Raw genomic sequence first — 26745 nt, 5'->3', positions numbered from 1 at the left:
TGCATCAGTGGTAAGATAAAATCTTTACAGTATATGAATAAGAGATAACGTTTATATTCCTTAGTATTACTACTTTGATAGACAAGTCTTTGGAATAGGTTGCTTATTTTCCTTTTCCTTGAATATGAAGGGAAAGCATAACAATAATATGAATTCCTGGTATGAAATTAAAACATGATTTCTTACCACAGAGACACCATGGACTGACTGATGCTACAGTAAGGATGCAATCAGTCTTATTCATGACGTCAAAGATGGAATGTATTGACTGGCTGACACCTGATTTTAAATAAATGGCCCATGCAGGCCTCATACATCAGCAAATTGATCCACTGGTGTAGGTGGAACTACCTCAGCGTGTGTGGTCTCCCATATGCTATATATGAATCAGTGAGACTTGTGGACAAACCTAATTTGAGACAACCCCGCTAACCTCCGCCTCTTAAACTTCCCACATCTGGGTAGAAAGTCACACTGGGGGGGGGACAGTTTAAACAAAAAATGAGAAAATGGAGGAGGAATTCAAAGCCAGAAGAAGAACTAGAAAAGAACAGGCAGTGTGGGGGATGGTGAGAGATGAAGAAAAGACTGAGAGGCAGTGAGAGAAAAAGACACATAATCCCTGTGCTCCAAGTGATAAGGACATTCATTAAAAAGTTTGGCAAAGGCAAAGCTCTCACTAACACATCTCATCTCTCCCTCTTTTGCTCGCCTCCCCTTAGACCTCCAGCATAGTGTGCGTCTGCATGCGTGCGTGTGTCAGAACACCTCAGAGAGCATGGCGTACTGCCCCCTCCTGACCATGCCGATGGTGAGCAGGTCATAGACTGAGGTGGCGTCCTGCAGACTGGTCTTGCGAGCCTCAGCCTGATCCGGCAGACGACTGATCACCGCGTCACCGCTGGCCTGGATAAAGAGAGACGCGGGATGAGGAAGACGAGGAAGCAAGGAAAGGTGGATGTGTGTGTGCGTGTTTACATATCTTTGTGGGGACCAAAACTGGAATTTTACCAAGCTTATGGGGACCAGCAGCCCTAATGGGGACAAAATCCCGGTCCCCACGAGTTTGACTCAAAATGTGGTTTTAGTGTCGGGGTTACAGTTAGGTCACGGTTAGGTTTAGGCTTTCATTTTGGATGGTTAGCATTATGTCAATGAGGTGTCCCCACAAATATATGAAAACGAATGTGTGCGTGTGTGTGTGTTGTGGTTTGTGTGTGTGTGTGTGTGAGAGAGCATCTCACCATGGATTCTGTGATGAGTAGCAGCAAAATGGCCTCCTCCACCACGTCCTGAGGACAGAAGCAACTGCCAGGACACAGAAAGCAGGAAATAGTACCAAGAATGGGAATTTTATCCCTCTCTCACTCACACACACACACATCCAGAAGTACACTGGTGTGAGTGTCACGTTTCTGTCTCACCTGTGGAGCTGTAACATAATACAGACCACCCTGGATATATCACTATACAGTAGTATCTCAGATGTCTCTCGCTCTCTCTCTCTCTCTCAAACACACACTCTTTGGGTCTTACACTTTCCTTCTATTCATCACTTTCTTTGCCCCTCTCATCAACTCCGTGTCCTTTTAAAGGACACGTTTACCAGACACCACAGAGGCCTTTTCAGGAGGCAACTGATAACAAAAGCCACGAACAATGCCGAAGCACAGCCTGTTTCTCCTGTTCCTCCTCTCTCCTTCAAATCTCAGACATGGATTTAGATCTTCACTTATGATAGTGTGGGCTAGCTTAGTCATGTTGCGGTGACTAAGTATGGCTTGCAGGGCCCGAGCAACAAGCGCAGGATTCCTTTGCAAAGAGGGCAGAAACTAGACAACTATGTGGTGATCATTGTTGTGTGCTGTTGCACATAACCAGTTTGTCCTGTCCGGGCTGGCCAAGGGTTTCTTCTGCCTTCTGCCGTTACGCTACGCTGACATGTTATGTTATATAAGCACTATGTTCAAAGAACCGCCCTATAGCACAGATAAAACAGCAGCCTGCTTTCTGGTGTCAGAAATGAACTAATGAATGAACTGAAGTCTGGCTTCGCTCTGAGCCCTTTAACCTCCTCTAAAGCAGGTTTTCAGCCAGTGTTAATTAAGCCTGGGATGTGATGACCTCTAGTGGCATTCTAGTGGTTTCTCCAGGACAGAGCTGAACCACAGGCGCAGTGAAAACCACCCGAATCAGCTTCAGACATCACAGACGACCTGAAAGACCGTGTGATTTGTTTTGTTTCTCCAGACAAAACCTGTTTAAAAGTTCAACCTTCAGCTAAACTATTGACAAGTAATAGTTCTTCTTTAACTCCGATGCTTATGTTTTGTTACAAATCAGGTTAATTTTGTTAGGAAACAAAAAAAGCAAATTTATCTCACAATCTATAAAGAATATAGACCGTCCCTCCCAGCCCCAGAAAAGAGAAAATAGAGCAGCCTCTGGGAAAGTAACAAAGGAGGGAACCCATGACTGATGGACATGTTGTGTTTACAGAAGAGACAAAAATAGCAAAATCCCATCACAGGCATCACATTATTAAGAACAATATTGTTTTTTGGGGGCCATCTTAATGGTGTCCAACCAAAAAACTATTTTCTTGTTTCACATTTGTCTCTAATAGACTGGCAGCCAGCCCAGCATGTACCCCACCTCCCTCCAAATGACAGCTGGGATAGACTCCAGCCCTCCCAGATCCTGAAATTGGATCAGTGGTTAAGAAAATGGATGGAAGGGAAATTCATCTTAGTGTTGCTAAGTCAGTGGACATGGGAGTTAATGTAGGTTGTCATGCAGCAGGTCAACACTCGGGTCAAACTGCAGTAAGCACCAAGGTCTTAACAGGAGGGTAATTTAGACAAAAGAGATACTCGTGGGCTCAAAGTACTAAAGCGACACTCCTTAGTGAGATAATCTTTGTCCACTATTGTCAGCTGATACGGTGAAGTAACTAACACCATCATAGCAGTCATGTATAGCTTTATAAGCTAAATACTTAGCATGACTCAAGTAATTGCATTTAGCACGATTAGACTAGAGCAGACTGAAACAGAAAACCAAAAATACTGAAATGAAAACAAAAAAAACAGAGAGTGTACAAACCATTCTGTGCTGTAGCGATGTGGTGGTTTAACAGTGGGGTAGATGGCGTCTTTGGAGGCGGCGGCTCCTTCTCTGTGAAGCCAGGCTGAGGGTGGGGGGCCCAGCGGGGGCCAGTAGCTGTCCTCGCTCACAGAGCTCAGCAACACTTTTGCTAGTTTTCTCGCTGCAGACTAGGATGGAGCCACATGCAGATGCTGTATTAGTGCAGGTGTGGAATACTGATACTTTGAGTCCTGTATTTATGCTGTTTTTCAGCTTTCATGGTTTAACTTTGTATGATTCTCAGTTCTCAATCTTTATTCATCTCAAGCAGCCAGGATACGATAAATAAGTCTGTCTGAAACAAACTATTTTAACTCCCTTCCCCCTCCTGTTAAGTGCGCTGTCTCCTGATTGGCTGCCCCTCGCAAAGGCTTCTTAACCACAGTTTGTAACTGAATTGATTGTATTTTAGGAGCTCCGCTCTCACTGGCATCATACAGATTCAAGAACAGTCCTGAACTTTCAGTTTACAGGGATTACTCATATCTGACTATATGTGATCATGTTTAATATGATCATCCACTCACCGCTGTAACAGTTTATACACATGACAGAAAAATGCAGAATCTGTCCACTTGAAAATTTGAATGATAATAATAATAAGAATAGAAATAACTTTCTTTTTTCTTTTTTTTTTACTGATCGTTTTACAGAAAACATTCCCGTATAAAGATGTGTTTTCAGTGTTTTTCTCTAAAGCCAAAACACTGGACTTCATCAGATTTGGTGCAGAGTTGGAACAGTCCCAAAGAAAGAAAATATTACATTTGAATGTGGACAGGTCACTGGCTTTGGTGGAAGGCGCGTTCGCCTACAGTCTCTCTAGATTACAAATTGTGCTGAACCAATCACCTGCACATCATATGGCAGCAGGTCAGTTAGTACTTGTTCTTGTGTTATTATGTATGTGTATGTATGCATAATATTACACATACAAACTGCATGAAAGCTGGTGAAAGCATACGACTGGTGTCGAGTAAATGGACTTGAAGTATGTCACAATGGTTAAGTATTAGAATACAGTGCAGTGTGTGTGTGTGGGTGTGTGTGTGTGTGTGTGCGTATGTGTGTGTGCATGCGTGTGTGTGAGAGGTGGCCCACCTTTCTGAAGTTCTGAGACCCTCGTGACTCCACCACCCTCAGCACTCTACGCAGCTGGTGAGCACCCTGTGCAAGATGACTAACACACACACACACACACACACACACAGTAAGCATATATCAGTGTGACATGTAGGTGTGAAAGTGTAACATTAAACAAAAATAAATGTGCAGAAGAAGAAGTTAGGCGATCTAGTATCACAGTGTTACAGAGATAAAGTCCTGCAGGACGTTTGTTGCCATGTAATCAAAGCAAAAGTTTTTCTTTGACTGAGACAACACACTCGAACTCTTCTTTACTGACAGCGACCTCATTTATGGGCAGTGGATGAATGAGTAAGACATAATATTATACTTTCTACAGAGATGGTGTTCCTATGTGACCATTCAAACGCACCTTGCTTTTCTATGTCTAAGAGCAACACTGCCACCTATTGATCACGAGTAAAAATGCATCTGTGGTGCACTAAGGTCAAGTGGTGCTGGAAAGCTTAGGCTTGATTTCTTCTTCTCCTCTTCACTTTAACACAAGCTAAACGACAGAGCACACGGCTCTCTGCTCCGCAGAGCGAGTCTTGTGATCAAAGGAGGAATCAGCAATAAAACTCTGCAGTGCACAAAACAAGAATCCAATCTGCAGCTACACATGTAACAAATTCTATTTAATAATTATGTAAATATAATCAGAACAAAATTGAAATCATCTGACTTGTACTCTTATCAAAGACGTTGGAATTATACTGTCACATGTGAGCATGTGTAAAGATGTTTGCTGGTCTATTTTTTGCTTTTGAAAAATAATATGGTTGTTATGGTTGCTACCCTCACCCCCTATGCAGCAGACAAAGGTAAGCACTCTGTAATGCAGCCTGCAGGAAGTAGCCCAGTTCAATATCACTGGGTGAGTGAAGTAAAATGGTTTTGGCTGACTTGATGTGGGGTGTTGTTACAACCTGAAAACACAGAGATAAAACAGACAAGATTATTAACCCCCTATGAAATTTAAAGTTTCTGTCAAAAGATTATTACAACAACTCAGTAAACAGTAAAATGGAGTAAAATGCCAAACCAAACACAGCCATAACAGGGTCACACACGCTCATGCTCTCACACGGGCATAAAAAGCCCACCTTATCGAGCTCCTGCAGGTAGGACAGAGCTGCGTCACAGGCCCTGAGGTAACAGGACAGGGACTCCTCCTCTCTCTCAGAAAGACGAACACGGGACACGGCAGACAGCGTCTGGTGATCCAGAGACAGACCTGAAACGCACGGAGAGAGATCGTGGCTTTTTTACGAGAACCTGCTCTCAGCGACTAACTAAGCAAACAAACTAACAAAAGCTACCATTAAAAATGTAACTGCTTTAGTTTTCAGCTGGTCAGGTTAAGCTGAAAATGTAATACAGGAGCTGTGGGTGACTGGAAGAGGTCAGTTTACCTGATAAAATCATTAGTATTACTAATAACAACATTTCAAACAGGGTTTTTCGAAATGTGGCAGCTAGGGGTAAATGTTGTGACGTATATGTGAAATACGGAGGCTGAGCCTCACAAAATAGACTGAAAGTGGCGATAATCAAACTTTACTGCTTCAACTGTTTGTCCATTCATCGTTACTCGGTCTGCACTTGCAATGCTCAGTTGCTCTGACAGACTTCACCGAGATAGATCTGAAAATACAAGTAAGTTTAGTCTGTTAAAATGAGACTCGGATGTGCGTTGGACAGCTCTGACAATATTTACTAGTCCCAGAGGATGAATCCTGATCTTAGATGATCCCATGACTTTTCCTCGAGCATCTCTCAAGGTTAGTATTTGTGATTTCAAGTGAAGTATCTCAGCAGTTCTTGGATGGAAAATTGGTACAAATGTTAGCGTCTCCTTCAGGATGAGCATCTAATAACTATGGTTATCCTGTCTGCATGGCCATTTTCAGTTATACAAACGAAGGCATCACCTTTAGGGCTTTGATTGTCTTCCTGTGGAGGGTTAGGGCTAGTTCCTTTCTGCATTTCTATGCTCATGAACATCCTTCCTGCCTACATTTTCCCCTAATCCCCCTTAGTCAGTTGTGGTAGATGGCTGGTTCACCCAGAGGTTTCTTCCTTTCTTCCATTTGGTTTTGTGGAGGGGCTTTCACCTTAAAATTTAAAGCTTTGTGCTGTATACATAAAAATTGAACTGAACACTGTCCTTTTGTTTTTGTTTGTTTGTTTTTTCTACTTATAATTGCATTTCTGATGCACAAGTACAGAAGCGGCCGTTAACAGGCTGGTGCTGTCCAGATGATGTCTGCTAGTGCACTTATTTGTACAAACAAGTGGGAGGGGGGGGGGGGGGGAACTTCTCGAGACCGCAGGAGGCCTGTGACGGGCAGCAGTCTCAAGCCAGACGCCAAGCTAAATCAAATAAGGAGACGTCATCATCCAAGTATTCACATCTGACTTCATTTCCAAAGCAACCCTGGGAAAAGTGCAGGAAGGAGACAAGCAGCTCCCGGAGGATCTGATCTACGTTAAAAGTGTTTGCAAAGACAATCCTTCAGTGGGCTTCAAAGCAATCAAAAGAAATCTGACAGTTATTGCAACAAATTCTCTCCAGTTTGATGAGCGTGAGGTCACATCCGATCATCAGGAAACAGGGAGTGTAGCCGCGTAATAATGATGATTATGATGAGTGAAACAAGATTATCCAGGCCTCCAGTGTAATGTTCTGTGAATGTGATCTGTGACCTTTAATGATGCTGGTATTCAGTGAGTCACATTAGAGCAAAAAAAAAAACAACAAAACACTTAAGGCTGTATCTGACTGGAAAGAGCATATTTTTAAAATGACTCCAAAATAAAAAGTGATGGAGGGGGAGGGGGGCGTTCATGTTTGGGCTTGAGACAGCTTGTGATTGTGACTAACTGTAAATCCTCCCTTCACGTATGACTCATGATTGTTGTGCTTTTAAAAGAAGCATCTGTAGAAAAACGTGTCAAGACAAAGACCAGAGGTGGGAAATCAGCTTCCAGACGAGCTTTACGTTGTTAGCTTATTCCCAATCTGCTCCCTCGAGGTGTCTGCGGGACAGAACAGCGATGCATAGAAAGAAAATGCACCGCTTCATCAGGATCTTTAAGGTTAAAACACAATAGTAGCTCCGTGCCCAATCAAGCTGATGTTTTCCAGTCGTGCAACGTTTGAATCCACAGTCTGGCCCGTTGCCTCCCTTCCATTTCCACTTCCAAACCCCATAAAAGGTCATTGTGATTTTAAGGCTGTAACAGCTCCTATCAGAGGGATTAGTTAAGGGATCATTAAGGAAATGTATGACGAGAGTAGTTCAACCTTGCTGCTGGTGTTTTTCAAGGAAACCTGCCAGTTCTTAGAGCTGCTTTTGCTTACTGAAGGTGCAGGCTGACAAGCAGGAGATGTGCTGTAAATGTAAACTGTGCAGCGGTGTAGCAGACATCCAGAAGCCATACTGAAACACTGTCAGCTGTGTTATGAAGTGCATTATATTTCATGTAGATAGGGTTAGAGTGAGACCACTGCACAGATGCGACATTGGTGGAACGTCCTGAAAACATTGAGATTGCAATATATAATGTATGCTTTCCACCTCGCAAGTATTCTTTAAAACCACCACGGGTCTGTCTCAGCACTCATACCTGGCAGTATTAACAAGCAGTCAAATTTCTCCTGCGTGACATTTTTATACTAACTGTGCCTCCAAGGATTTTAGAGGTTTATGGAGCTCACTGGGACAGGCTTCATTAATAAGGACATATCGTCACTCTTTCACACAAAGACTGTGGGCACAGCCAGGCTCCAGTGACACTTACAATCAGTTGGCATTAAAATCACACATTCAGGAGTGGAGAGAGGAGTTCCTGGAGTTAGTGGAGCGTTAAAGTGTAGAGTCTACTGTTTGTAAGAGGAAAAAGTTTTAATGGCTTCTGTCAGGTATATTTTTAAGTAATGATCCTGTTTCTAAATTAAAAGAAATGTTATTGCTGCTGAGTGCGAAAAAATCAATTAAGGTCTAAAGAGATTTTATTATTATTACGTGTCCTTGGTAGCTAGCGGTCTTCTGCTGTCGGTGCGCTGCTGCCACCAGCTGTCAGTCAGTGACATAGTGTAGAACCAGTAGCACGGCTGCAGTTAGCGGTACACGCTGATCGGCCACAAGTCAAAATCACAGGAAGGTGAGGTGAATCACATGCACTCGCTGTCGCCTTACAGTGAAATGCATTGGGAAACCTCGTGTCCTTGGGTTCATATGCATCGTTACTTAGACACATACCTAAATGCTTTTGAGGGGCATCTGCAGAATGAAGTGGAACACACCTGAGCTACCTGCCCTGTAACCCCCCTCATCCCAAAGGAGCTACTGCCAACGTCCTTTAAAATTAAATAAAAATGATCAGGAAAACCTCAAGTCCTGGTCCAAACTAAGCTAGTTTCTCCCCCATGACATTTCCCACGAGCCCTCCTGCTTCCTGCTGTCCCCTCGTTGTCCTCTGGTGCTGGTGAGTGCGCCGTGTTGTCAGTGATTTTGCTTTTTCATCGACCTTTCAGCCTTGCAGCTTAAAAACAGCCACTACCGTGTGAGTACGAAGATTAAAGCTCACTCCTCTTAACTTAAATGCATTCAAGACACTGTAGGATTTTCTTTCTCTTTGGTGTACCTGCAAAAAAGTGGATGTGCAAATCTCTTTCTTAATGCTGCCCATTGCAACGACTGTCGATCATGGCAGCTTAAAGAAACAAAGTCACGCAGTAGACAGCCATACAGGACAGGAAGTGCAGAAAGATTATGTAACCAACTATATTCAGTTAAAACTGAGCAGAGAGCATGCGCAGAAAACTACACACTCCCTACTGCACATGCAACAGATTGGATTCTCTGCAGTGTTTATCTTTGTTTTCTCTTCAAAATTAGTTTTTCTTTTCTTTGCTATCAAGAACCAACCAATTAAACTCTTAGAAATAGGAAAGAAAAACATTTTTTACCTTTAATCACGAACGCCTCAGCCAGCAGGCGGAGGTGGTAGGTCGGCTGGTCATCCTGCGTCAGCTCCTCCAGCCCCACCCTGGCACACATTCCCTGGGCGTCCCGGTAGCGTCCCTGCACGTAGTGCACTTTGGCCATCAGCAGCAGAGCCTCGTTCAAGTACCGGGGCTGCAGGACAGCAATATAAAGAAATGCTGAATAGGAAGAAGCCACGGAAAAGGATGGAATTTATAGAAGCTGTCGGTGCTCTGTGAAACAATGGCTTTAGGGCTTTGTTTGATTAAATGAAGGAAGTCGTTTTTTAAAAAGCAGAGCAAAGTCTAAAACTCAGATGTCAGAAGTAAGTTAGATGAGACTAACTGTTAGACGGCCTCGGCTAAGGATGGTATTGAGGAGTCTTTTGGCCTTGCACAGTTTGGGCTGGGTTTTGTCCACCAAAGGTTTGGACCTGCGTAGCAGATCCATGTTTTCCAGCACGCACTCCTCCAGCAGCGCCTCTGCCATCAGCAGCGTCCCGTAATCATCTAAAGGAGGGGGCGGCATCAAAAAGGTTCACAGTGAGCGGAGTATGCTGAAGGTCTGAGCTAAAGGTCACAGGTCATTTGTATCTGTAGCCAAAGCAAACCTCCCTCAGTCCATTCAAAACAGCAATTCCCAGGGAGAGCAGTTTAAACATGCCTGAGTCCTTAAGTCTGTTTAGAAACTACAGTTTCCATTTCTCCTAATATTTTTCCTAAAGAACTTTAATCTCGGTATCAGCAGATAAACACTCCCATCCACCTACAGCGATTTAAAGTTTACATGTGTAGTAAAACAACCCGCTTCAGATGGAGCCTTGCACTCAGTTACAGTCCAGTAGTAAACCTCAGTGTCTGTGTACACACACACACTCGATTAAAGCTTTCCTGTTTGGCTTTTTCACCGTGCGTATGTGTGTTTACCACTGCCAGCTCTGTGCGCAGTGTTTATGCCCTGATATACTTGACATATTTGCAAGTTTGGTTTATCAGCACAGTCAAGGCTGAAGATATCTGCGAGGGGAAGGTGGGGGCTAAACACCAGGACGTGTCTCAGCCCGTGGCCACATTAGGAGCAATGTAATAACTGCACCGTCAAGTTGGAGCCTAGACTTTGGCAAGAATCGGTGTTGTAAGGACTGAGATAAAAAAACAAAAACATTCTGGTTTCACTTCAAGACTTATCAAGTAGAAAGATCAAATTTACTCTGTAGTTTGCTCACACTCAGTTCTCTTGAATATCATCATTGCTCTGATTATCTGATTTTCTCTATTTTCATTTTAGGAGCAGCCTTATCATTTCCTACTAATCACCTCCCCTTTAGTCAACAATTTCCTTGGATTTCAATAAACATTTGAACCTCCTGTGAATAGGATCAAAGCGTTTCTTGCTATTACTGATGAGCTTTACTTTGTTTGAAGCGTGAGTAATAATGCTGGTTTCAATATTTTCATAGTAGCACATGGATCTCTTTATGAAAGAGGTCACTCATAGTGATAAACACAAAGAAAGTTTGCTTTTTTAGTTCTAATTCCCGGATGTTTTCAACCCATTGCTTGTTCTTTTATGAAAAACTCACAGCATTGATTTGGTCTCTTCTGTTCCTACTTTGTCCCTGTCAGACATCTCCCTCTGGGAGCCAGCATTCTTTCTTGTTTTTATTTTATTTATTTATTTATTTTTGCTAAAAAAATTTAAAAAAAAGGAAAAAAGAAGCTCATTCAAGATTGTTTGAAACACTGAAGTTACTAAATTACTTTTTTCATTGTGTTTTAGTGGAGGTAGTTGCAAATTATCAAACACTACTGGTTAGCTAAAGGTTAGCCCTATAGCTAGATATGCTAATATATGAAGATTATAAACTCAGGGTTTGCAGGGAGATAAAGTACAGCAACTAGCTATCCAGTTAGTTAATGTTAACATTAAGTGGAGGTAGTTGCAAATTTTCAAACACTACTGGTTAGCTGATGGTTAGCCCTGTAACCAGATATGCTAATAATATGCTAAGAGTGATTTAAGGCAGATAAAGTATAGCAACTAGCTAGCTAGTCAGTTAAAGTAGTAGAGCATTTGGTTGCTTAGTAGCCAAATAACCCCTTTAGAAGTCAGTGCAGACCAAAATGGAGTAACAGATAGCACGCACTGCACTAACATTAAGGTGGACAGAAACACCACTCTAAATGTTTGCTAAGATGTTAGCTGTGCAGGCGTGCCTTCCACTCTGGTATGTCTGAAAGCCACCTGTTTTGTAAAATAACTTGTGTTCCTCTAAGCTAAACCTCTGTGGGTAAACAGCTTTCTAATTTGACCTGAGTACACACTTTCCAGCTTAGTTTATAACATCCAACATCCCTTTCCTCATTACACCCAGAATTTTTAAACCAAAACTGTAATGGTGAAAATGCTAATATTGAGGATTCAAAATGAGACTTCAGAAGCCTCACGTCCATGATTTTCTAACACTGGAAAATAACTCAAAATGTTAGAAATATTCCAGTGTTAGAAAATCAGCACTGCTCAGTGTTAGCCATTGTTAATCTTCAAAACTGACTAGGTTACTTTTAAACATATAACACTGTCAAAAGTGTTAATTTAACACTCAACAGTGTTGTATTTAACACTCAGAGGTGTGGACCCATTTAGACACTCTCTAGTGTTAATTTAACACTGGAGATTTTGCTGTGAATTAACGAAACCAGACACTGTGTTACTATGAGGTCTGTTTTAGTAGCTGAAGAACACAATTTTTTTTGATTAAGGAAGAAATTGACATTTTTAAATTGAGATTGAAACATTAGATTAGTTAGAAGCAACATTTCAATGCTCTAATATGAAATAATTTCAGATGTACACAGATGAATATAATGCTACACTACAACTTTCTGGTAAAATGGAGACACCTTGTGGTGAAAGCTTTTATTACATTTATAAAGGGTTTTTACAAAAAGTAGCTTTAAGGATACGTGCGATACCTGTGGGGAATAAAATGAATGGTCACATAATGTTTTTTAAATTCACAAATAAAAATGAATAAATAAATACATTTACTACACAGTAGAATATACTGTACTTCCCGTATTTTACTAAAAGCTCCAAATCTTCGTCTGCCTTACACACCTTATCCAAGTAGCTATCCTAAAAGATCTGCTGTTTTTAAGTAGCGCATTACCCCCATCTGTCCTTTCTGTTTGAGTGAGATAAAATCAGACTGTTACATCTTCCTCACAACATCACCTACAGCAAACTCCCCAAAGAAAAACATTTGAAACTTGAAAGCAGAGTACACCACCTATTACTGCTTTTTTACAGTTTTACAGTTGGTTGGAAGTTTAACAGCTTATTGCTTTACTTGAAACAAAGTTCCTCTATCTCTAATCTAAAAAGAAAAACCGTTCCACACACAGTTCCTGACAGATCAGCTACAGTGTGAGTCATGCATGCTCACAGAAATACCACATTAATTTAACACATGAGCGCGTGTGCGAGCAAGGAGAAACTGCTGGTCTGCACTATCAGCCAGGACCTCAGCCCATATTTACTCTGCTAAGGTGAGGGTTGGAGGCAGGTGCATTAGTGAGCTACCAAATGAATGCTTTATGAGGCACAGAAACAATATGCGTGTTTGCATTTCTTTGAGCACGTGTACAGTGTCAAGTGATTTCAAGGGCAGAGGCAGGCAGCTAATAACCTGTTGGAAAAATCTTGTTTTGCATGCAGGCAATACTGCTCATCTTGCACGCAGAAGGCCACTCAGTTCCTTTAATTATTTATATACCCTTTCAGTGTGTCTACTGTAAACTTTCATTGAGGCCATCCTACTGCCCTGTGTGACCCTCTCTGCACATCACATTTATTGCTGTAATATCAACGCTTGAATAGATTTGCTTAGAAAAACTTCAACAAGCAGAAGCCAGTGTTGAGAGATCAAGGTCCAACCTGTGCGCAAAAAACACTGCAAAAAATGTCCATGCTTGATCAACACTCAGTGAGTGTTTTGTGCAAATCATTAGAACTAAAGCTCGTGGATATTGCTATAAATCCTCAGTACTTTTAATTGTTTAAGAGAATTTCTTACCGCTTCTCCCCTGGAAGCAGCTTCCCGAAACTTAAAAAACTTTTTCTTTTTTTCCTTTTTTTTTTTACAGTGTACAGATCAATGAACAGTTAAAAAACAGCCAGGAAGTGACAACAGCCACCTGAACTTAAAAAAAAAACCCAGGTGCATACCACCATCAACTCACCGTCTTCGTGGATCCGCGCAGCCTGCATCTGCTCAACTATCGCCGGCATCTTGTCCCACTGGCACTCGGCCCGGTAGCGCTCCAGCTCCGCTTCCAGCCGGGCCTGAGTGAAAGAAATCCGGGATGCCATCGCCGCTCTGTCCCGATGGTGACTGTACTCCCCGGACACGATGGGAGTAACTGCAGACTAGGACCAGGAGAAATAAATGTGTAATCACAGAGTGCGGAGGGAGACTGGTGGAGGGTGGGGTGTGGGTTATTACGGGCACAGAAAGTCAACAGCAGCAAAGTCCAGAGAAATACATGCAGGCGTTAACATGGGTTTAATTGCTGTTACATTACACATCTGTAGGAAGCCCCAAGAACCCGCACACTCTGTTTGTGCAGGAACTATTGCTCGTGTTTATTATAACATTCACATTCCTGCTTTTCTGTCTAAAGCTTTCCCCCCTTCAACTTCAAATGAGTGTGGCATTTGGAGAGGACTTGATCTGTAGCTGTTTGAAGGGAAGGAAGTCCTCTTAAAACCCATGCCCCTAATCTCTTGCCGTCAACACTTTAACTGGATCAGGTAGAGCTTAAGAAACAGCAATGCAAAGAATGCTGCAGCAAAGTGGGCAACCCAGCCGAGGCAGGATATACAGTACAGACACATATTGTGGGTTGTTTTTTTTTAAAATAAATGAGTGAAAAACAAAATCTGTTGTAAATCTTTGGTTCACTGACGCTGGATCAGTACATCTGACAGCTATTGCGCTGTGAGGTGTAATTGCGCTTTATCAAGCTCAAGCTCAGGAATGTGATGTAAAATATAATTCAACTAAATGGGGGACGCTGGGGGGAATCACACAGTGAGCATTTACCCATGAAACCACAGCACAGGGTGCACATACAGAGGAAACGAGGGTCACTGACTACTCAGGATCTATCAGCTACTTTATGACATTAAAATAAAACCTCAAGCCTCCTGAACAGAGACTTAGCTGCTTCATTTTCTCTCTGGAAAGTTGACATTTGCTTGACATAAACGACGCTCGTCCCTCTTGTCGTGTCCACCACCCTGTGCCGTGCGGTGCTGACAGACCTCACAGCTGAGCGGCCACGCCCCCTGCTGACGTAGAGAACGTCTCAACTCAAAGTGACCCGATAAGATAGGTCCGCCACCAGGGGCGTGGCTTCGTTTGAGCATACAAAAAGGGGGCTCTTTAAGTGGAGGTGTGTATGTGTGTGTTCATGGATATTTAGAACTTTATGGTAGGAATACTTTTACATATGTAAATATCTGGGACATATCATTGGATTCTCCAGGCCTCTCTGAACCCCGGTGGGAATTTTCGCCAACCCCAAATTCTAGAGTGGCTCCGTGGTTTGGTGGGTCACACAATTTGATGTGAAGTTTGCTGGTTCTATTCAAGGAAGAGACAGACAAAGAAAAGCCCAACATCAGAGGGTCACAAGCTAGTGTATACTCCTTCAGCTGGTGTTGTGCCAAAAAAGAGAGTGTGTTTTTTATGGGTAACGTATTTTATTATGTTGGTAAAAAAGACTGTAGTCAACAGGATTTATGGAGGGGTTATATATGGAGAGGAAAGAAATGACATGTTTTGCTGGTATCTTTATGATCCAGCCTTATTGTAATTACATTATATTCAATCTAGTGCTTTTTGGCCACTTAAAATATCTCTTGAGAGCTATTACATTATATTTGTTGCAATTTCTGCTGCCCTCTTGGCCATATTCCTCTTTAGAAAATACATTTTTAATGTTGATGTGTCTTTTTAGCTGGATAAATATATAATATATATATAAAACTCACTTTGCCAAAAACTGATTGCTGCTTTTACCTTCTGGTAGGAAAAGTTGCTTGTGGTTTAAAATGACTTTATATGATTCTTGACATAACCCTATTTGACAGGTTATCGGTCATTTATAAGAGTTTAAATACTGGAAATCACTTTTTTCTTGGCACAACACCAGTCCTTAGCTGGCAAAGGTTGTGTCAGGAAGTGAAACAATGTGGATCTTTTTCCCGTGGTGACCCCTGCATGCTCATAGCACAACAGGAGAGGAATTGACGCTGTGCTGCTATTGGCTGAGATCACAAATGCTGTGTGGGATGGGAATAATTAGGTTGGCCTCAAAAGATTCACTGGTTCCATAAACTTGTCATTAAGCATATTCATATTTGAGATGTGAAAAACACCCAACATTAGAGAAAATATGCCTGCCTCTGTGACAGGAAATCTTTACTGAGATTTTTCTTTTAAATCCATCTATCGTTTAATGTTTTATTAGGGAAGACAACACTGACACATACAGTCTTGTGGGGGGGGAGTACATTCTTACTGATTCTGAGGAACTAAAGAGATTCAAGACTAAACTGGAGATGTTTGGCCAAAAGCAAACACAGGATAAGAGCACGAACACCTCATAGTGTCATGCACAGTGGTGACGGTTTGGATCAAAGTCCAGATTGAAACTTAATTGAAAGGCTGTGCTGGGACCTTGGGAGAGCTGTGCATAAACGAATGCAACCAAAGACCAATGAACCAAATTCTTGATGCATGTTCAATCATCCAGGTAAATCCCAAAAGGTTGGAACTGACCTCACAGCTCTTCGTTCATTCAGTGGTCTGGTTTTAGTCATTGTGCAAATATAAGATTGGGGAAACCTGCAGTCAGCTGAGACTGAAGAAGTCACTTGGATGAGTGACGAAACGTTTCTCCCACTGAAAACGCTACGTCCAGATGAACAGAATCAACTTTTTGGGGTCAAAATTCCTCCACGATGACGAGAGAGGCTTGTAAAGTCATACAAAAACTAAAAGTTTACAAAAAACCTTCAAGTTATTACCGCTAAAGGTGATTCAACAGCATGTCTGTCGCATGAATTCGTAAATTCTGTCAAATGATCAAAACGCTAGTTCGTGAAAACGGAAAGCACTAGAAATATATAAAATTATTCTATACGGAATATTCTACAAGGTTTAGTTTGAGCTTATTAATGTATAGCAATTGTACACGAATCTTACTGTAACCCACAACAAAATGATAAAACTAATTTTAGCTTTAGACAGAGAAAGACGAAGAATTCAGAATAACGTGGAGGGAATCATCTTGCCCCAGTTGAGCGCTCTCGGATAGCTGCAGCCAATCACAATGAGCTGTCGTGTCAAAGTGAAGCTACGGAAAGCCGCTCAGTCCGAGAAAGCTCGGATTGATCATTAAAGCAGCAAACTACGCACAACTGTTCGCGGATACAGGTGAAGATAGAAATTATTTAAACGTAAGTACATATACATCTTTTTTATTTCTTTACCAGTTACACCAAGTCATGACCCATGAAATTATGTTATTTCAGCGTAGCCCTGAGATGCAGCTTGTTGCTGTATTTATCTTATAATGGCTCTCAAGCTAACGGTCATACATCCCTCTTTTAATGTGGCTGTTTAACTGAGTTAGCATAGCAGTGTAATCTCACAGTTTACTGCAGAAACATCCCTATTAGTGCGGTCCATGCACTGTGTGTGTCTGTGGTGTTTTTTGTTAAAATGGGCCATAAACACATGGTGCTTATTTGTAGCACCTTGCTGTTGTCTTATAGAGCCAGATATCAAACTTATAAAACAGGTGTGAATGTAGTTTGATCAGGAGAAACATGTTAATCGGTAAGAAGGACATTCAAATGTGTTGCTGGATGTAAGTGAGGTGCTAAACTGAGGACATTTGAGTAGTAAGAAGGTGATGTCCAACATAGATATTCAGGAGCTGTGTTCCTGAACTTGCTGACTCTCAGTCTTTGCCTTTCCGCAGCAGAATGAGGAGCAGCAGGTGTAGTGTGCAGTGGGGGGGTATGCTCCTCTTTATATCCTGCTGTTTTCTGTGCGCTCACGCTCAGATGAACCCAGACCACCACCATCAGCAGCAGATCGTAGAAAGTGCAGCCAGCCAACATCGCCTGGATAGAAACATGGTTCAAGACAAAGAGTGAGTGGCATGGCCGTGCACGACTCAGGACGAGGTGAACTTTGGGTTCTGTCTAATCAGTAGCTGTGTTTGTTTGTTGTTCCTCTGGTGGCAGCCACATCATGGAGCATTTAGAGGGCGTCATAGACAAACCAGAGAAAGACATGACGCCCCAGGAGCTCCAGCTGCACTATTTCAAAATGCACGATTACGATGGGAACAACCTGCTGGACGGGCTGGAGCTTGCAACAGCAATCTCACATGTACACAGAGAGGTGAGAATTCATGTGTGAGCACGTTTTTTTTGTCATAGTTGGCATTAAAAGGATACATAACGGTTACTTTCCCACTTCCTCATACCCTTCTTATTGTGGGATGGGACTGAGACATTTAAATGCTTTGTGTTTCAGAAAGTTGGGACAGGGGCATGTTTACCTATCTTTTAGCAGCACTCTGTAAATGTTAGCTTTGCTCTAGTGTTTTTTTTTTCTTTTATATAGAATATCAGCATGTCTGCAGTTCAGGGTCTCTTCTCATCATAATATTTTTAAAATTTGTTTCATAACGCACCAGATGTTTCAGTGGGTGACAGGTCAGTACTGCAGGCGGTCTTTAAGCTCCAGGACTTCTTTATATGGGAGTCATGCTGTTGGAATATTTGCACAGTGTGTTAGGAATTGTCTTGCACAAATAAGGTATTCTCACCAAAGGCACAAGTTGCAATACACACAAAGGTCACAGCTAATCAGTACAGATTTTCGGCCTTGTCCCTTGTGCACCGAGACTTCTCTGAATCTTTTATTGACACTGTCTCCCATTAAGCCCGTTACTAGCTTTAATTAGCTGGTAGGTTTTGAGCCTCATCTTTGTTATCCCGCTAACTTTTTAAATGTTCAGGAAGGTGTCAGGAAGTGTGTGTGGGACAAAATCGGTGACAATGCGGATCCATCACCCCTTAGGAAACAAAGAATTCATGCAACGTGACACCAAAGCGATTAAAAAACAGTTTTGTTAGCTGACACGTTTTCTGCTCCTTTATTTCTGTGGCTGTGATTAAAAATATTGTTGTGACACATTTTTCGCCTCACGATTCCTGCGCACAGAAAGGTCCAATCGTTTTCGCTGCTCTGCTCGTCTCTGTTTAGGAGAGAGGAGAGAGCAGCCAGCCAATGAAAGAGGAGGAACTCATTGCTCTCATCGATGACGTTCTGAAGGACGATGACAAAAACAATGACGGCTACATAGATTACGCAGAGTTCGCCAAATCGCTGGAGTAGAGCGTCTTTCTGTTGCTTCCCGTCCACGACGACAGCGAGGAATCAGCAGAGAGGCTGGAGGGTGAGCGTACCTGCAGCCAAAACTGAGAAGCCGCACAACTTTTTAGAGGACCGTCTTTGATTTCTTTCTTACAGATTATCGGTCAGGAGTATCGATCGTTCGTGAAACTTCTGACGGATGATTTTTCCAAGCTGAATCAGCAGTAATCTGATAAATGACAAAAAGGGTGGAACACAGGATGCCCTTTGTTTCAGTCTGGTGGAGTCTTCCACTTCATTAGGACCTTTTTTGTGTGTGTGTGTGTAGATGCCATTTCAAAGGGCCAGTTCACCTAAATTGGTATTTTTCTAGTTAATCCTTAGCAGTATACTTTCAGATCTGAATCCCCTGTTTTTTGGAGCTGCATATGTGCAGGTGGGGAGTTTTAAGGCGGCCTCATTCACACACAAGCCCTGAACGACTGGAGGAGCAGTACTCCGAGTGTGTGGATTAAAAAAACAAAGGAACAGGAAGTGATTAAGGTACAACAAGCAGGTGGTTAACTGAGGCCTGGTTAACCGCCTGTAACTTCCGGTTTCCACAGTGAAGCTTGGACTTCACTATATTCTAAATACTGTATTCTAAGCAAAGCTGCCTTTGATTTTGGGTGAACTGATCCTTGACATGTACAAAAGCTTGGGTAGAGTGTTTTCTTTTAGTGGTGCTACACTTTGATTCTCTCTGGCAGCACAACAGTCTGTAAATAGAGTGTCCTCACATTAAAGGGGACCTGTTCTACTCATTTCCAGTTCTATATTTTTATTCTGGGACTTTCGAGAGTAGCTTTGTGTTATTCAGAGTTCAGAATATGCCTTATTGATCTTTGATTGGCCACTGCACAACCACATTAAGGATATCTGTTCTCATCGACATCATACTGAAAATAAAAAAAGGTAAGTGGAGCGTTTAGATCAATCTGAAACCTGAGCTTTACTTTAATATACAGCCAAGAACATCCAACACTGTAAAAGTGTATTTATATGACATGATGGGTCCCCTTTATGTGAAGTAGTTCTGCTTCAGACGGACACACTCATTTACAAGCACACTCATGCTGAACACAGCGGGCCAAATGGTTCCTCCTGTCAATCTGTTTAATTTGCTGTTTGTGTGAGGATGGTTCCCATGACAACAGAAAGTGACCTTGACTTGATCACAGTCCGTATGTTTGATGTGAAGCCCGAGGCTGCAGGTTACAGTAGCAGAAATACTGTCTGTGTTTCAGTTGTGACACCTTCCCGATTAAAACGACAAAAAAAATGAGCCGGCGTGATAATCGCAGAGTCAGCAGGAGCTCGACGCACACCTGTCCTCGCAGAGTGAATGTAAAGCAGCGGCGTGTTGCAGATTCTTCATCACTGGATAAGCTAGACTAAACGCACACTGCCGTTAGTTTTTAAAGCGGACTCTGTTTTACGGGCCTTCAGGAAAGGACTTGAACACAACACATTTGCTTCAGACTTTAGCTGCCTTTAAAACAGACGTGAGTATAATATGTCAGGTTAGGTCTGTTCAATTCATCTGTGATTTCTTCTGAAGTAGTTTTATTTTTTTGCCACACGTTGATGACTTCTCTATATTTTTGCCATCTAGTATTAACTCTTCGGTCAACTCAGGTTTTTCTGAGTGCAAATATTTAAAAAGCATAACAGATGCGACTGTGTTGTCTCTGTAATGTGAAATATTAAAAGAAGACTGTATTCTGCACACCTTTTTCATGTAGTGCTGTCTGTGTTATTTGTTGTTGGTCACGTTTGGAAAAAGAAGATACGATAGAAGGATCGCCCTCTGCTGACCACTAGAAAGAATGCAGCTTGAAAGTGTTGTGCATTGGCTTCAATTATCAGATCCAGAAGGTATGTCCACAGTTTCTATGTAGGACATAATTATAATTATATCAGGACATAAAACTATTTATATAGACATACTGCGGGAACTCCACCTCCTTTAAGGGGACAACAAGTACGTCTTCATATCCTAAATAAATATTACATTTCATGTCAAAGCTGCAGGGGCAGCGAGGCTATTAAGGATTTGTGCGTGCGTGTCTGTGTGTGTGTACACACACACATGTTTAGACATCTTTGTGAGGACAGAAAATTGGCATGCTACTATACTTGTGGGGACAAAGTGCCCATCCACATGAGTTTGAAAACATTTTTTAGGCTCAAAATGTGGTTTTAGTGTTAAAGTTAGGTTATGGTTAGGTTTAGGCTGAGGGTTAGGGTTAGGCATTCATTTTTGATGGTTGGGGTAAGCGGCTGGGGCAGGGGTGGGCAACTCCAGGCCTCGAGGGCCGGTGTCCTGCAGGTTTTAGATCTCACCCTGGGTCAGCACACCTGAAACACATGACTAGTTTGTGACCAGGCCTCTGGAGAACTACAAGACATATTATGGGGGTAATTTAGCCATTTGAATCAGCTGTGTTGGATCAAGGACACATCTAAAACCTGCAGGACACCGGCCCTCGAGGCCTGAAGTTGCCCACCCCTGGGCTAGGGAAAGCATTATGCCAATGAGATATTCTCACAGGGGTCTCAAACTCCAGTCCTCGAGGGCCGGTGTCCTGCAACTTTTCCATGTGTCCCTGTTGCAACACCTGAATAAAATTAGTAAGTCATTAGCAAGAGTATAGAACTTGACTGCATGCTGAAGTGGCAACCACTAACTCTACTTAAGTAAAATGAGGTAAATGTAAGTGTTTGGAAAAATGTACTTCTAAAAGTACTTTTATTGCACCATGTTCATTCACTCATGAGCTGCTGTAACATGAATCAAATGGCTGAACTGGCACCTAAGCATGCAGGCAAGTTCTATAGTGTCTTGCTAATGAATTGTATTCATGTGTGTTGCAACAGGGACACATGGAAAAACAGAATGCAGTGATTTGCAAATCTCATGAACCATCATTGTTGCATTCACCATAGTTTTAAACTCCATCCATCCTCTTCCACTTATCCCAGCTGTCACAGGGAGAGAAGTCTATCACAAGGCTAACACAGAAACAGACAACCATTTACACCTATGGGTAATTTAGAATCACCTAACCCCACTAACTGTGTGTATTTAAACTGTGGGAAGAAGCCAGATTACCTGAATTTGTCAAATTCAAACAGGGATTTGAAAATCATTGCATTCTGTTTCTATTTACATTTCATTTAACATCCCAACTTTAGATTGTAGTAATGTTACCTGTAGGTGTATTAGGGAACTATGAAAGCCATGACATGAAGCTGAAAGGTTTATAAAATTAAAAACAAATTCTAGTGTGTGCTCCTTGAGCTAACCTTTTTTTGCAAAGTAAAAAAAAAAAGTATCCTTAATGTTCAAAGAACCTTTTATTGCATTTCTATAAATCCAGTAGACATCAGTCGTTTCCAGCCAAGGGACTGGGGAAGCTTGGGTGTGGCTAAGAAGATACATTTTATTTTACAGACTAGCTGGAAAATTCAGCAGTGAGAGAGCAAACAGGATGTGTGTAACTGTGAAGATGAAAAAGAGGCTTCTTAGTATTCTGTGTGGAAACATCTGGTGCTTCTTAGCTCCAGTGAGAGGTGGGATCCAGAGGAGGCATGGAGGTGAGCGAGAACATGGGCGAGGTGAGGTTGCTCCTCAGCGAGCCGTACCAGTCATCATGCTGCCGCTGGGAGGTTGGCTGAGTGGAAGCGCCGGGACATGGGCACTGGCTACCTGGCCCCGGGTGGCGGGTGTATGCCCCTGAGGGCAACATGGAAGAGAGGCGAGGGATGTGGGGCAGGGGCTGGGGGTAGTACTGCCGAGACATGCCGGACGGCTGGATGTGCACGCCTCCCAGAAGCGCCCTGTGGCCTGGCATCACTCCCACTGGGAGAACCTTCTGCGAGGCCCTCTCCTGCTTACGCTGTTTGGCTCTCCTGTTCTGAAACCACACCTGCTGAGACAAGGATGGGTTAGTCGAGGCTTTTACATACAAAGCATGGTGGGTTCAGCAACAAATAGGGCCACCACTGAATTGGACTGAACCAAATCAGGATCATTGATCAGACTGTTGCACGCAGCATTCCTGCAACACAACTTTGGGACAAAAATCTGAAGCATTCATCCAACAATGATACGCCACAGAGGTCAGGGTCCCTTATATTTGTAACTGTCCCAGGTCCTCCCAAAGCAAAAGGTATCAGTGATTTGTTACTGATTTAGTGAGATACAGAATGAACAAAAAGAGCTGAACTAGAGGTGGGTTGCAAAGTGGCTTGCAGATGTAGACCAGCTCTTTTGTTGAACTGTTTTATTAGCAGTTTTGAGCATTTGTGCCTAAAACACCCCGCCCTGTTTCTTTTTTTTAGAGTTGCACACCCCAACTCCTAAAAAGCCACAGTTGTCAGAGAGCTCTAACATGAAGACCATCCCACCTGTATGCGAGCCTCATTGAGTTTAGTGATTCGAGCCAGCTCCTCTCTGTAGTAGATGTCAGGATACTGATTTTGTCCAAACGCCACTTCCAGCTGCTCCAGCTGTTTGTGGCTGAAGGTGGTGCGGTGACGTCTTCTGGCTGGGGAGGGGTATGCTCTGCTCCGTCTATTGAATCCTACAGCCACAGAGGTCTCGCACAATGTCCCCTTCCTCACCGACTCTCCTATATCTGTTTTCAGGGGCGAGAAAAGAAAAGGGGAAGGGGTTGTGTGGATCCTTTTTTTTTGTTTTTTTTGTTTTTTAGGGAAAAATTTCCCAGGTCTTATTTCTTCACTTCCTCAACATGACACAAGAAATGCAGCCTTAACTGAAAAAGCAGCAATTCACCAATGACTGTCTCAAAAAAAGGAGGGATTACCCGACTTTCTGGTTCCCACTGGCATCAGGCAACCTGAGAGCCAGAGAGCTTTAGCTGGCAAACACAAGCTCGTGAGAAACAGACACCAGAAACTGGAGGATTTGTCCAAGATTATTACCACAATCACCAGCAAAGGGACTCATCTCCTTAAAATGAGTCGACTTGGTCTGCTGGTATCAGATGACATTATAAAACAGCTGGATGTCGAATGGCAGAGGCAATTATTATGATTACATGAGCAAACTTGGTAACTTGCGGGGGGGGATTGTGTCAGGAAGGGCAACCAGCGGGGGGAAAAAATCTGCCAAATCAAACATGCGGAGCTGCCCCGCTGTGAAAATCAGAGAAGCTGAAAGTAGGGAGGTTTTATATAACAGTTTATTTTTCTAAAGCTTTAAACTTTTATATCGTGTGTTCATCACTTTCCAACACTACTATACTCTGTTTATTAAAGAGTACGAGAACAACAAAGCATCGCAGCTGATTAAATAATCTATCAATGGTAAACATAGAAAATACTGCCTTAAAAGCTAAGAAGGTGATCCAAAGGTTGCAAAGTAAACCAAATCAGCAGGATGACAGTATAATAAAGGGAATTAACATAACACCACTTCTTTACATAAAGTGGTTTTGCTAACTCTTTATAACAAAGCTGACAATATACAATGTGCGACTCGTGTGTCAGTAAAATTAGAACTAATTTAATGTAGATGCTGTGGAAGAACACAAGAACGGGGTCATTAGGATGTTGTTTGACTCACCTGCACTGGAGCTGACTGTAGTCATGTCGGAGTAAAGATCCGTGCTGTCCTGGTGGATCCTCACACTCTCTCCCGCTACCTTCACCTGGGCCATCACTTCACTTCTGATCCCCCCTCACACAGACGCAGCTAAACTTAAAGTCACATGTCCCACCCATCTGTTTTACCTTCACCTGTGTTGGTGGGCCGGTTGAGTGAAAGGCACCGTATGTTTCTGCTGGTCCAGCACAGAAACCAACGGTTGTGTTCTAGTAGCTTCATGCTCATCTACAGTTTTGCAGTGCACCATTGCAAAGACTTGAATATATGCAAAGAAAGTTGAACGTAAAGAATGCACATTTCAGTAGAAAGCGGCAAGAAATGTATCATATGTAGAGAGGATATAAAATAAAAACTTGAATATATGGATAAAATTGTCAACATATGCAAAAGAACATGAATATATGGGATGAAAGTTGAGTATTTAGAATAACAACTTGACTACATGACAAGACATTAAGTCTTTAGCAAAAAAGTTGAACATATAAAATTAAAAACCTTTAATATACAGAATGAAAGTTTAATATTTGGAATGAAATATCAATATATACAAAAAACCCTGTATATATACAAAAATTACAAAAATTTTCAGTTTTCTTCCCCTTATGGGAAGAAAACTGAAAATATGTGAAAGATGAATATATACATCCAAATCTGGGAAGTAATGTAAAATCCAAACTTCAAATATGTTGAATGAAAGATGAACATGTGGAATAAAAACTTGAATATATGCAAAAAAAATCTAATAAAAGCTGAAAATATAGAAAAGTGTATATGTAAAAAAAAATGTTAAAGCTATATGAAATAAATATACTGAGTGAAAGTTGAACATGTGGAATAAAAACTTGAACATGTGGGCTAAAGAGGATATTCTTTGCTCTATGTGACCACCAGGTGGCACTGTTCTGTCAGGTTGAGGCAAAGATTGAACATGAATTATAAACATTTTTTCATATGGATTTATGTGGTGCCTGTAGGGGGGTGGGGGACTGGGGATCCTCCATAAACCCAACCCCTCCGTGGTCACCTCCAGCCTTCGGTTCACTGTCTCCCGACTGAAAGAGCACCCCGTCAGCTGGATTAACTCAGCTGAACTCCAGCGTAACCTCCCGGGACCCTCAGCTGCTCTCAGAAATTCCCATGATGCTAAACTGAGTCCAGGCCCAGTGTAGAGGAATGGCCCTGATACCAGGAAGAGACCCACTAATGTCCCACTCAGCACTGAGTCATGACAGGGCAGCAAGAAGACAGCTCACATAGTTGGAGAGCAGCAGCTGGCTTTTTATCAGCGCGAGACGGCCATTCATCACGCGCTATATTTGTTGAACAATGCTATTTGTTTGTACATGTGCTCCGTATATACATATCCACTGTTAAGTAGCTTATGCAAGAGGCCCTATTAGACTACACGTTTACATTAGGAGTACATTCTAAGCAGGCCCTCTCCTTGTGTAATATTATAAGATGCCATTTGGCCTGAGCCATACGTGCAATTCCCAAGAACCAATAAATCAAAAGTTCAAATGCTGGACTCTACATGTGTGTGATCCAGCAGATCGTAGTCCTGCCTGGGACCAGGATCCCTGCCAGGAAAGTCTAACAGACAACGTAGAGTGATTGAATGGCTCACTGTATAAGCAAGGCCTGCATGATCGTCTGAACCAACTTTTCCTTGAGAAAGTCCCTCGCCTTGTTCTGGGTTCTCAGCGTATTAACATATAATTTGATTCCTTGTGACATGCCGTCTGCCAGGGCCAAATCCTGTGTGTCCAGGAAGAGCTTCCATCCTGCCTGCATTATGTGTGTGTGTGTATTTGTGCATGCACATGTGCCAAGCCTCTTCAGAGCTCACGTTTCCTGTTCCAGACAACCCAGCCACAAACCCCTCCAGAAACCCCCCCGAGCCTGTCTGTGTGTTTTACTTGCAGTTGCACTTCCTTTTATCTTCTTAATAAATATAATTCCTTGAAATGTGGAAAACGTTCTTAAAATCCATCTTCTTCTTCTCTTTTTTTGTTTAAAGACAATGGAGAAAAATAAACTCCTGGGAGGTTTAATGCACAGAGCATCCATATCACAAACTCCAAGCCATATTTCAGAGAAAGGGGGAAGTTATCATACGTCTTCTTCTTCGTCCCAGATGCGGAGCTTCGCAAACTTCATTTAAGCCACTAAAAATAACTTTTAACCAGAAGTGGAACCAAAGGCTGGATGTGGAAATAAGCCAGCTTCTGCTGACAGGTTCCACATATCCAGTTAAAGCTGTTAATTTTGTGCTCACGGCTTGTTTATCCTGAGGCCAAAAATGTGAAACAGCTAACGCAGGTTTTACGTGAACAATG

General features: G+C 42.3%; 3 protein-coding genes across 4 annotated transcripts in view; 1 reads left to right on the top strand and 2 right to left on the bottom strand.

Annotated features, from left to right (window-relative positions):
• ttc7a (tetratricopeptide repeat domain 7A) overlaps window positions 1-14565 on the bottom strand; it is a 70736-nt gene extending 56171 nt beyond the window's left edge. The window contains exons 1-10 of the mRNA XM_085297594.1: window positions 14468-14565; window positions 13511-13697; window positions 9612-9775; window positions 9251-9419; window positions 5379-5509; window positions 5077-5201; window positions 4249-4327; window positions 3106-3275; window positions 1245-1308; window positions 769-906 (exon numbers count right to left, since the gene is read on the bottom strand). Of these exons, the coding sequence (XP_085153720.1) occupies window positions 769-906; window positions 1245-1308; window positions 3106-3275; window positions 4249-4327; window positions 5077-5201; window positions 5379-5509; window positions 9251-9419; window positions 9612-9775; window positions 13511-13697; window positions 14468-14524 (1284 nt within the window). The 5' untranslated portion in view covers window positions 14525-14565. The remainder of the gene's footprint in view (window positions 1-768; window positions 907-1244; window positions 1309-3105; window positions 3276-4248; window positions 4328-5076; window positions 5202-5378; window positions 5510-9250; window positions 9420-9611; window positions 9776-13510; window positions 13698-14467) is intronic.
• Window positions 14566-16642: 2077 nt separating this feature from the next.
• mcfd2 (multiple coagulation factor deficiency 2, ER cargo receptor complex subunit) lies at window positions 16643-20507 on the top strand. 2 transcript variants are annotated; one of them, XM_085297593.1, is made up of 4 exons: window positions 16643-16796; window positions 17327-17497; window positions 17592-17751; window positions 18622-20507. In XM_085297593.1, exons 2-4 carry the CDS (start codon window positions 17328-17330, stop codon window positions 18751-18753), a joined length of 462 nt encoding a protein of 153 aa, XP_085153719.1. In that variant the 5' UTR covers window positions 16643-16796; window position 17327; the 3' UTR covers window positions 18754-20507. The 2 variants fall into 2 exon arrangements, with proteins under 2 accessions (XP_085153719.1, XP_085153718.1); XM_085297592.1 differs by having other exon boundaries at window positions 16650-16796; window positions 17324-17497.
• Window positions 20508-22147: 1640 nt separating this feature from the next.
• On the bottom strand, window positions 22148-24911 carry prop1 (PROP paired-like homeobox 1). The gene is made up of 3 exons (XM_085295846.1): window positions 24365-24911; window positions 23185-23414; window positions 22148-22703 (listed from the first exon to the last, which is right to left on the bottom strand). Exons 1-3 carry the CDS (start codon window positions 24456-24458, stop codon window positions 22332-22334), a joined length of 696 nt encoding a protein of 231 aa, XP_085151972.1. The 5' UTR covers window positions 24459-24911; the 3' UTR covers window positions 22148-22331.
• Window positions 24912-26745: the final 1834 nt, after the last annotated feature.

This window comes from Mchenga conophoros, linkage group LG13 (assembly GCF_057382185.1).
Source record: "Mchenga conophoros isolate Kocher_MC1m ecotype Shallow Benthic linkage group LG13, M_conophoros_male_GT1.1, whole genome shotgun sequence".
Taxonomy (NCBI): Eukaryota; Metazoa; Chordata; class Actinopteri; order Cichliformes; family Cichlidae; genus Mchenga; species Mchenga conophoros.
This window is presented reverse-complemented; position numbering and strand designations above follow the sequence as displayed.